This window comes from Odocoileus virginianus, chromosome 23 (genome assembly GCF_023699985.2).
Source record: "Odocoileus virginianus isolate 20LAN1187 ecotype Illinois chromosome 23, Ovbor_1.2, whole genome shotgun sequence".
Taxonomy (NCBI): domain Eukaryota; kingdom Metazoa; phylum Chordata; class Mammalia; order Artiodactyla; family Cervidae; genus Odocoileus; species Odocoileus virginianus.
The window spans coordinates 38329632-38341115 of NC_069696.1; the positions used below are offsets into that span (position 1 = coordinate 38329632).

Genomic DNA, 11484 nt, shown 5'->3' on the forward strand with positions numbered 1-11484 from the left:
GGGATCGGGTGAAGAGGGAGGTGGGAGGGGGATCGGGATGGGGAATACATGTAAATCCATGGCTGATTCATGTCAATGTATGACAAAAACCACTACAGTATTGTATAGTAATTAGCCTCCAACTAATAAAAATAAGTGGAGAAAAAAATTTTTTAAAAAATAATAAAAAATTAAAAAAAAAAATTCAACATGCAGAAAACTAAGAGCATGGCATCTGGTCCCATCACTTCATGAGAAATAGATGGGGAAACAATGGAAACAGTAACAGACTTTACTTTTAGGGGCTACAAAATCACTGCAGATGGTGACTGCAGCCATGAAATTAAAAGACACTTGATCCTTGGAAGAAAAGCTATGACCAACCTAGACAGCATATTAAAAAGTAGACTTTGCCAACAAAGGTCTGTCTAGTCAAAGCTACAGTTTTTCCAATAGTCATGTACAGATGTGAAAGTTGGACTATAAAGAAACCTCAGCACCGAAGAATTGATGTTTTTGAACTGTGGTGTTGGAGAAGACTCTTGAGAGTCCCTTGTACTGCAAGGAGATCAAGCCAGTCAATCCTAAAGGAAATCAGTCCTGAATATTCATTGGAAGGACTGATGCTGAAGCTGATGCTCCTAATGCAAAGAACTGACTCATTTGAAAAGACCCTGATGCTGGGAAAGATTGAGGGCAGGAGGAGATGGGGACGACAGAGGATGAGATGGTTGGCTGGCATCACTGGCTCAATGGACATGAATTTGAGTAAGGTCTGGGAGTTGGTGATGGACACAGAAGCCAGGCATTCTGCAATCCAAAGCAAGATTTGGGCATGACTGAGCAACTGAACTGAACTGAACTGATGCCTATAGGAGCATGACCTAAGAATCATTAACTTACTGAGCTCACTGTGCAGGATGTTAGCTTCATGTAACCACTGTTCTATTGCTTTGGGGAATGTCTTATGCTTCTGTTACATGGTTTTCTTGCTAAGCTAGTCTGTGTGGTTTTGTGGTTTAGCAATTCTGCTTTCTTGAGTGATCATTAACTTATAGGAATATCACATACTTTTTTCTCTACTTACAAAACACTAGTAGGATTAAATGTTTAATCATGAATTTTGTCCCCTTACTCTGTCCCTATCAAAAGAACATAGAGGAACCTGAATAAACAGGCCCTACTAAGTTTCCTTCCATTTACTACACCAGCTCATACACTTATATTCTTCCATGACTTTCTGCTCTCCATCAATCTAATAAAAAAAAAAATGTTGAGGTTTAAAATAGTCCTTCAGGCCCTCATTTCCTTATGAATGCTTCCATATCACATGAAACTTACATTAAATAAATTTCATGCTTTTTTCTTTTCAGTCTGTCTTTTGTTACAAATGCCCCAGTTGAGGATATAGAAGAGTATGAGCAGTTTTTGGCAGAACAGAGCTTTCTGTGAGAGGCCCCATTTTTCCTGACACTAACCATAAACAAGGCACCCTCTTGCCCTACTCATCTCTAGCCATAGCACAACTTTCAAGTATTTTGATCACACAATACTCAGTCTAAAATGTTGGTTCTTTCCATAGATCAAAGAAGTAGAAATGAAGGATGTGATCAACAGATGACCAGCTCTCTTCCCCAGCTTTCCCTTGAGTGAACTAGTGAACAAACTATGTGAACAAGATAGCATGTAAAGAAAAATCGCAAGAAGTGGACAAGTCTGCACATAGCCTGCACTCAGTGGCAATACTCTAATCCCTATTTCAATGACTAACTGAGATTACATTATTTTCACCTCTGTTGACTTAAAAAGTAGTCACAACTTAGAAATTGAGAGTTATGCTTTATTTGGCAGAAAATTTTAGGACTTCAAGCTTGGGGGACAGCATCTCAAGTGACCCTGAGAGAATTGTTCCCAGGAGGTGAGAAGGAGGAGCCAAGTTATATAGAAGTTTGCAACAAGGGGCAGGTAGTCTGAGCATCAAAAGATTATTGTTAATTAAGGAAAACCAGATAGCTCAAATTAAGGAATTTAATGATTTTCTATGTATGGAAAGTTGCAAGAGTATGGGTTCACTGAACTCATTACTTTCATATACATCTCAGCTATCTAGGACCGGCATCCAGCAGCTCAACTTTTCACATCCCTAGTCTGTCGGTCACCATAGAGAGTGGCAGCAGCCTGATAACTGTTAGATTGCAGGCACTGTTCTTTCCGGGCATTCTCTGGGTTCAGAATTTCAAATTTATAGGGCTGGAATAGCTGATGGCTGTGACATCTTGTTTATTGATAGGGCAGAAAATACTCCATTTCACACTTCTAAAAACTTTCATGATGAAGCAGAATCTTTGGAGATTTGGGTGGGGGGGGGGGGTGGAACACTGAGTCCACCACCTCCCCAGACTGACAACATTCTGATTAAAAGCAACTTTCCTTTCCAGCAACAATTTTCTCTCTCTCTCTCCCTCTCTCTCGTATTGATTTTGGAGCTGCGAGCAGCCAGACTTGAGTTCAGTACCAAGAGTAGAGGAAAAAACCATTTTTCTGCCCTTATAATATGTATATGGTGATTGAGAAAGTCATGGGTTCTGGAGTCAAGTTACTGTAAACCACATCAACTTCTGGGATACTAGATCACCTGAACATGGTATCAAGAAGATTAAGTACAGCATAGACTAAATAATAAAATGGGAGATAATAGGGAATACAATACTAAGTATCATATCAAAGTAGGATCCTGACATGATTTTATTTCGGTGATTTATACATATTTTTATTCCACCACATATTCGCCTCATACCCCTCTTATTAATAAGGAAATGGCAGAGACTGAATGGAGAGGTGGTCAGTTTAATTTGAGAAAGTTGCTTAAATAGAAGAGTGTGAATTAGCTTTGCTCCAGAGAAAGAGTTGAACTGAAAACCCTGAGATTTGTAACTTTAAACAAATCCTGACTCATTTCTCATGTATTCCCACCAAAACAACAGTGACTGAGGTTACCCAACAGGTAATTTTTCTACAAAACCTTGTGAGCTATGTCAGGCAAAAATATAATTTATCTTCAGCAGTCTTCAAATACTTTCTCTCACCTCCAGCCTCCAACCCCAATACTGGAACTGTGTAAAGTCAAGGAAGCTATAACAGTCTTCAAAGTTAAGTATCCAACATGTGAAAGACACATATAAATGGTATATAGTATTTCATCCATTAAGATGCGCATGCTTGTTATTTGGTAAGAAAACATCACGCTGATACAGAGATGTTAACCCTCAACTTTCAGCACAAAGACGCTGTCCTTTTAACTAAAACGCCCCAATTTCTAAAACACTGTTTCCCCAACTCCCACAGAGTACTGCAATTTGCCTGAATGCACTGTGAATGCTGATATAAATGAATCCTGGTTCAAAGTATCCACATTTTGAAAAATTACTTAGTACTAAATTCGCTCAATAGTGAAGGGTCTCTCTGGACCTTCAAGTTTTAATCTGAACGTCTCCATCTTTCTTTTCACAACGAAAGCTCCTCCTCCCATCCTCCAAAGCTGACGAAATCAAATGCCTTGGACCTGAACGTTTTAGTAATTCAGATAACTTGAGAGAAAACAAAAATAACCAGGGCGGAGGAAAGCACAAATTTTTAGTTTGGGAATTGCAAACATGGAGAAATGCCGCCTCCTGATGGTAAGAAGTGGGAACAGCAGGGAAAAGGTCGACAAAGACCTTCGGAAAAAGCAACTACTTTCATTTCAAAGCATCAAACTGTTCATGTCAGTGGCCCTCAGATCGCCGAGGTCGGCCTCTTCCGGCTGCTCTGACCACTCAGTGCGCCCTGTGCAACGTGATTGACAGAGTAAGAGTCCTGTCCGTTACCTAAACTCGTCACTCAGGAAACAGTGAACCCGACCCTTCCGGAAGCTCCTTGTCCGCGCTCTCCCGGCATCCTTTGTCTTCCGGCTGTGCTCAGATCCCTCCGGCGAGTCCCGCTTTGCGCGCCCATTTCGAGCCCGAGTGTCAGACTCGGCTTTGCGGACTTGAGACTTCTGCACAGATTTTCCGGGACTAGGTTCTTGGCTATGGGGGCAGGAATGGCTCAGCTGGAGGGTTACTATTTCTCGGCTGCCCTGAGCTGTACCTTTTTAGTGTCCTGCCTCCTTTTCTCTGCTTTCAGCCGGGCCCTGCGAGAGCCCTACATGGACGAGATCTTCCACCTGCCGCAGGCGCAGCGCTACTGTGAGGGCCATTTCTCTCTCTCGCAGGTGGGGTCCCCAGCCTGTCTGCACGCTCACACTGGCTAGAAAGGGAAGATCTGGCCCAGCGCTAATTTCCCCCGTCTTTATCCTTAGCTCCCTTCACTCCAAACAGGAAGGGAACTGGGTAATTTTTTGTTCCTCTAAGATCTGTAAACTATTTGCTAAATGACTGCATAAATGGCAGATTTGTCTCCTAGCAAGAAATCCTCTGGGAGATTAACCAATGAGAAACTACGTTATTGCCCCTCTTTTTGGCAACTAATGAAAGCTATCCTAGTTTTTCTTTGCCAGTTCCAGAATTAGAAGCATTGGATTGCTCCTAGGAAATAAAAAAATTTCACATTCGGTCACCTGTCAAGCATTTCACTGTGTCTTCTGAGAGTGGGATAGGAGGGGGCGGGGGTATCTTCAGCCACTAAGAAGTGACAAGTTATGTTAGTTCCGCTCTTGGTGTTTTTAGCAACCTTCTGTAAACAGGATAAGCTGTCAACCAGTGAAGTGTTTGAATATGCATTTGGAAATGGCAACCCAGGCTAGTATTTTTACCTGGGAAGAAATCCCATGGGCAGAGTAGCCTGCCAGGCTACTGTCTGTGGGGTCACGAATAGACAGGACTTAGTGCCTGAACAACAGCAGCAGCATATGCAGATATGGATATAAAAATCCTCTGGGGGAAGGCATTGTAGAGTATGGTTAAATATAGTTTATAGTTATAGAAAAACCTGGTTTTAAAACTTGGTGCTAATGTTTACTATTCATGTGGCTTGGAAATTTTCTGAGTTTCTGATTACTCATCTGAAAACGATGGTAAAACCGTTATCTATCATAGGGCTTGTTACAGGGTTAAGTACAGAGTATTGGCTCAGTACGTTGTAGTTGTCATTATGGATCCTGTGCTTTAATCTCTTTATTTTTCGCTCCATACCCATCAGAGTTCCAGAAGGTATTTTCAGGCTTTTTAAAACTATACCGTTTACAATTTAATCAGCAAAAGACAGGCCCTCCAAAGAGTATGTTTTGGAAACTGAGTTTAAGTTGTTGACTCCTGGTTGCTGATACTTTAACAGTCAGAAAGCAAATACAAAAGACAGTAAGGAAGACTTCTTTAGAGGAAGTGTCTGATTTGCCCTGATGTTAAAAGGACTCATTTAACTGTGTCATAGGATAACTTCCCAGAAATGCCTGATGATTAGTGAAGATGATGTTTCTCTGTCAGTCTTATCAGTATAATCTGTTTCTTGCTTTTGCTTCGTTGTTGACCTTTTGTTTTTAAGTGGGACCCCATGATTACTACATTACCTGGCTTATACCTGCTGTCAGTTGGAGTGGTCAAACCTGCCAGTTGGATCTTTGGATGGTCAGAACATGTTGTCTGCTCCATTGGAATGCTCCGATTCGTTAACCTTCTCTTCAGTGTTGGCAACTTCTATTTACTATACTTGCTTCTCCGCAAAGTGCAACCCAGACACAAGGTTTGTTTCCAGAATAATTTAAGTTTATTTACAGGCAGGTCCACAATTATGATGAATTTATTTTATGAAATTTGGTGGAAAATGTTTTTAACAGTATTTGTATATATTTTGTAAAGTTAAAGCAAGTCTTCTACCTACCCCCATTTTAGATGTTTGTGTTTAAATATTTGAAAAACTAATTATAAAATATATAAATTTTCATGAATTAAGTCAGTTCAGTAAATATTTATTGAGCTTATTCTGTGTGTTAAGCACTGAGACTACAGAGGTAAGTGAAGCAGTCTTTTCTTATAAAACTTACGCCTTCATTAGGGGAAACAGATGTTACCTGGGCAGTTTTTTATGATTTAAGTATGCAGACCCTGGAGGTGAATTACATGGGTTTGAATTTTATCCACTATTAATTGTGTTACTTTGGGCAGGTTACGCCTTAGTGACTCCATGTTTTCATTTGTTAAATGGGAAAAATATAGACTCAACCTCACAGGACTATCCTGAAGCGTAAAAGAGCTTAATAAATGGAAGGTTCCTAGAATACTGCTGGATGTAATAGTAAGGAATCAGTAAATATTAACTATAGTAGTTAGTTTTAACTTAAATGATTTCAGTAGTGTAAATTGTGGGATAACGATAGCTGTAAAACACTACAAGAATACAAAGAAGCCTGACTGAGAAGGAAAGCTGTTGGTTACATTGGGTAAGACTTCACACATCAGGAAGATCATACCCAATCTGAATCTTGATGACACATAGGGCTGTAGAATAGGAATGAATTCTGACAGACATAGCATAAGCAATTGTAGAAAGACATGGAGCAACAAGATACAGGGAATTGCTATTTGTAACTATAAGATTATAAAGTACAGGGATGTGAGGCTGTAGAAGTAGGTAGGAGAGAAGTCATGGGTATACTTTTTATGTCATGAAAATTATTCTAAACTTTAGTAGGTGATGGACAGCCCTTAATTTTAATCAAAGGAATGGCATGATCTGGCTTGGTGATTTAGATTAACTGGAAGATAGAATTCAAGGAAATAAGAGTACTTTCAAATTCTGAAATAGATTATCAGGCCAAAAGAAGATGTTTAACTTTAGATGAGCCCCACTATTTTCAGGAAGAGCCCTGTAATTTCATCACAAAATAGTAAGATCATTGTGTGTGGTGGTATAAACGTTATATATGTATTTAAATTCTCTCTGGTATAGAGTTTTGAGACTGCACTAGAAATTGGTGATGATGGCCAAATGAATGCTCATAGAAGGCTCACTGAAATGGAACCCCTTGCGCTGTGTCCCATTCATCTCCATGTCCTCCATAGAATTGAGTTCATAGTCTTGCACACAGTAACTCCTTAACTGTTTGTTGAATGATTCAGTCTAATAGGCAATAGAAGCTTTGACACACATATGTTTTGTTTTATCGGCTTCCAAATTGCTAGGTGTAACTAAAAAGTACCAGAAAGTTCCTTCATAAATATGTACTGTATTTTTGCAAAGCCAGGAGTAAGATTAATATTGAATAATTTTATTTATTTGGAACTCAGGCAGTTTTTGGTTTGTTTGTTTTAGTAAATCTCTCCCTTAGCTCTGCAGGAATAGCCTATTGGTTTTATTGTGAACTGTGTTTTCTCTTTTCATAGGCTGCCTCATGTATCCAGAGGATCTTGTCAACATTAACATTAGCAATATTTCCCACACTCTATTTTTTTAACTTCCTTTATTATACAGAAGCAGGATCCATGTTTTTTACTCTTTTTGCCTACTTGATGTGTCTTTATGGAAATCATAAAACTTCAGCCTTGCTTGGATTTTGTGGCTTCATGTTTCGTCAAACAAATATCATCTGGGCTATCTTCTGTGCAGGAAATGTCATTGCACAAAAGTTAACTGAAGCTTGGAAAACTGAGCTACAGAAGAAGAAAGAAGAGAGGCCTACCCCTATTAAAGGACCATTTTCAGAATTCAGGAAAATTCTTCAGTTTCTTTTGGCTTATTCAATGTCCTTTAAGAACTTGAGTATGCTTTTACTTTTGACTTGGCCCTACATTCTTCTCATGTTTCTATTCTGTGCTTTTGTGGCAGTTAATGGTGGAATTGTTATTGGTGACCGGAGTAGTCATGAAGCCTGTCTACACTTTCCTCAGCTGTTCTACTTTTTCTCTTTTACTCTCTTTTTTTCATTTCCTCACCTGCTGTCTCTTAACAAAATCAGGGCTTTTCTTTGCTTAGTTTGGAAACGGAGAATTCAGTTTTTTGTGATAACTTTAGTCTCTCTATTTTTAGTTTGGAAATTTACTTATGCTCATAAATACCTGCTAGCAGATAATAGACATTATACATTCTATGTGTGGAAAAGAGTTTTTCAAAGATATGAAATTGTGAAATATTTGTTAGTTCCAGTCTATATATTTGCTGGTTGGAGTATTGCTGACTCATTAAAATCAAAGTCGATTTTCTGGAATTTAATGTTTTTCATATGCTTATTTACTGTTACAGTACCTCAGAAGCTGCTAGAATTTCGTTACTTCATTTTACCCTATGTTATTTATAGGCTTAATATACCTCTGCCACCCACATCCAGACTTGTTTGTGAGCTGGGTTGCTATGCAATTGTGAACTTCCTAACATTTTATATCTTTCTGAACAAGACTTTTCAATGGCCTAATAGTCAAGACATTCAGAGGTTCATGTGGTAATATCAGGGATATCTTGAACTCTAAAAACAGACTTATTATTTAGACTATTTCTATAATGAAAACTAAGTAGAAATTTTGGAATTTCTTTTAGACACTATGGTGACCCTCAGATCACATCAGATTTTTTGTTTTAACTACCGAAATATGTATTTTAAATACACATATTTGAATATGTATTTAAAATATGTATTTTAAATACACACACATACATATATGTATGTGTATATATGTATGTTTATATATATGTATATATATAAACCTGAGGAAGTTAAATGGTAAAGAACTGAAGAAAATTTAAGACTTGCTCCATAAGCTTGAATAATGAGAAAAAAATTATTTATAGCTATCATATTTCTTTAACACTGTTTGCCACTCAAAAAGCTTAGAAGCTTTTTATATACAGGTTTAAGAAAACTGAGCATGCTTTATAGTACTGAAACTTATTTATTAATTCTCTTCAGAAAAATTAGCAAAGTCTTTAAAAATATTTGCAATTAGATAATATTGTTGATTGAAAAATTGTTTAAAATTTTAGTAAATCTAATTTTAATCATAAGTAAAATAGACTCAGATAAGTAAATGTTGTAAAATAGAGGCTCTTCTGTGTTTATCTAGGAATCAAGTGGATTTTTGTTAAAAATCTAGAAATGATGATGTCCTTTCACTGTTCCTAATGTGAAGCATATGATGGCCAAAGATAAATTGTGTTGATGATAATACCTTTTAAATTGGGTTTTCTTTCTGAAATACATTACTGTATTAGTATCCTATGGTGGCCATAACAGATTACCACTAATTTGGTGGCTTAAAAAAATCTTTCACAGATCTGGAGGCTAGATGCCTAAAATTAACATGTCACCAGTGTTAGCTGCTTTTGGAGGCTCCAAAGGAGAATCCATTCCATGCCTCTCTCTTGCTTTCTGCAGTCCATGGTGTTCCTTGGTTTATAGATGGATTACTCCAGTATCTGCCTCTGTCTTCACATGGCCTTCCTCTCTGTCTTCCTTCTCTTATAATGACAATTCTTTCTCTTTGGATTTAAAGCCCACCCTAATTCAGGATAATTGCATGTCTAGATCTTTAACTTAATTATGTCTGCAAAGACTCTTTCCATATAAGGTCATATTTACAGTTTTCAAGTTCTTTTTGTGGAGCACTTTTTAACCCATCAAAGTTACTAAAGGAGATTTTTTCAATAAGCTTCATAAAACTTGTAGGAAATAATTTCTTTGCTAAGATATTTTAAATAGCATCTTTTCTGAGAGGTTAAAAACAAGTGACTTGCAAAGTCACATAAAAACTAGATAGCTGGCATTTGATCCCATTATCCCCCCAAAATAATTAGAATTTAAAGGAAGTTTAGAAATTATTTGATCTAGTCTTATTTTGTAGATTAGGTAACAAATGTTTGGGTATGATTTAGGGGGAGTAATTTTGGATTCTATGTCTACTATTTGGAGTACATTCATTTGAACTGTCATTCCCTTACAGAGAAATATTATTTGGATATGTTAACTTTGACATGTAAACTTAGAACTGTGAATAGAATTCATTTTTTAGCCTAGTTTGACATTTGTAAATTTTTCAACTGTGAACTGTTTTCAGTGTTGGATTATGGTTCTCTGGGTTTCAAATAAGGAGTGAATTTGGAAAATACTCTTTATTTGCAAATATAAAATTGTGTACAAGTACAAATTACAAGTGTAGCCCTGAGTAATAAATACGAAGTCTTGTGTTGTACACACTCTTTGGGGCCAATTTGTATTCTATTCAGTGCTTACAAAATAGATTGACTCTTTAGTTATAACAGACTGTGAGACAAATATTTTTACTGACAATTCTTTTTTTTCAAATTAGACAAGAAAGCACACTTGAACAAATTATTATTTTATAATGGAGATATGAAGTCAAAATTCCCCCCAAAATATGTAATTTAGGGAAAACAAATTTCTCATCTGATGCCATCTGTGCAATGCTTTTAGTTTTTAGGCATATATCTGAGACAAAAAACTTTTTTCCTCTAATGTAGTCTGGCAATAATGGGGAAATTATTCCACCCCATCAGTTAAGGAAATCATTGTGCTAATTCATTTTTAAGTGGAGAGTCCCTGCTGTTTTAAGTGATCATTTGAAATGCTGTGAATGAAAAGGTGCTCTACAGCACTGCTTTTAGGAACATCCTGAAGTTTTATGTATTTTGAATATTTTTCAAGAGTTACCAAATAAATATATATGTTTGACATTTTTTTTTAAAACAGACTTAACTGAATTATTGATTAGAAAATAATTCTTAGGGAGGTGATGTGTGTATAATTATGGCTGAATTGCATTATTATTCGGCAGAAACCAAGAAAACATTGTAAAACAATTTTCTTCCAATTAAAGAATAAGTTTTTTAAAAAGTATTGGTAAGCGACAGAGCCTTTGGGACCTTGCAGTGATTGCTATTAAAGTCTATAAGTGGGATTATTTTAAAGAATATCATAAAAAAAGATTTGGCCCCTAAGTTTTTTATGCCCAGTAATACATCTTTTGAACTTTTTCTACCTTATATGAAATTCTATAGATAGTGTATTATCTTTATAGATCATTAGTAAAGTTCCAATGTCCTGTGTTTCCTCACATATTATTTACATTTTCTTTTAGTGGATACCTAGAAATCTTTTCTCAGAGAAGGCAATGGCACCCCACTCCAGTACTCTTGCCAGTACTCTACCAGAGGAGCCTGGTAGGCTGCAGTCCATGGGGTCGCTAAGAGTACTGAGCAACTTCACTTTCACTTTTCACTTTCATGCATTGGAGAAGGAAATGGTATCCAACTCCAGTGTTCTTGCCTGGAGAATCCCAGGGACGGGGGAGCCTGGTGGGATGCCGTCTATGGGGTCACACAGAGTCGGACACGATTGAAGCAACTTAGCAGCAGCAGAAATCTTTTCTAATGCATCTCTGTATTTAAATTATTTGGAAACATTTATACACTTATTCCTGAGTTTAAGCATAGCATGTCATTTCAGCAAGAGAAATTATATTAGCTTTCTGGTCTCTTCTTAAAGTTATTTCAGGAATGTGTTTAGCCTGTCATAAAGTACCT

The 11484-nt window shown here is 37.2% G+C and overlaps 1 protein-coding gene across 1 annotated transcript; it reads left to right on the plus strand.

Annotated features, from left to right (window-relative positions):
* Nucleotides 1-3905: 3905 nt before the first annotated feature.
* On the plus strand, nucleotides 3906-10138 carry ALG10 (ALG10 alpha-1,2-glucosyltransferase). Its single transcript, XM_020870395.2, has 3 exons — nucleotides 3906-4231; nucleotides 5500-5697; nucleotides 7338-10138. Exons 1-3 carry the CDS (start codon nucleotides 4049-4051, stop codon nucleotides 8391-8393), a joined length of 1437 nt encoding a protein of 478 aa, XP_020726054.1. The 5' UTR covers nucleotides 3906-4048; the 3' UTR covers nucleotides 8394-10138.
* The last annotated feature ends 1346 nt before the right edge of the window (nucleotides 10139-11484 follow it).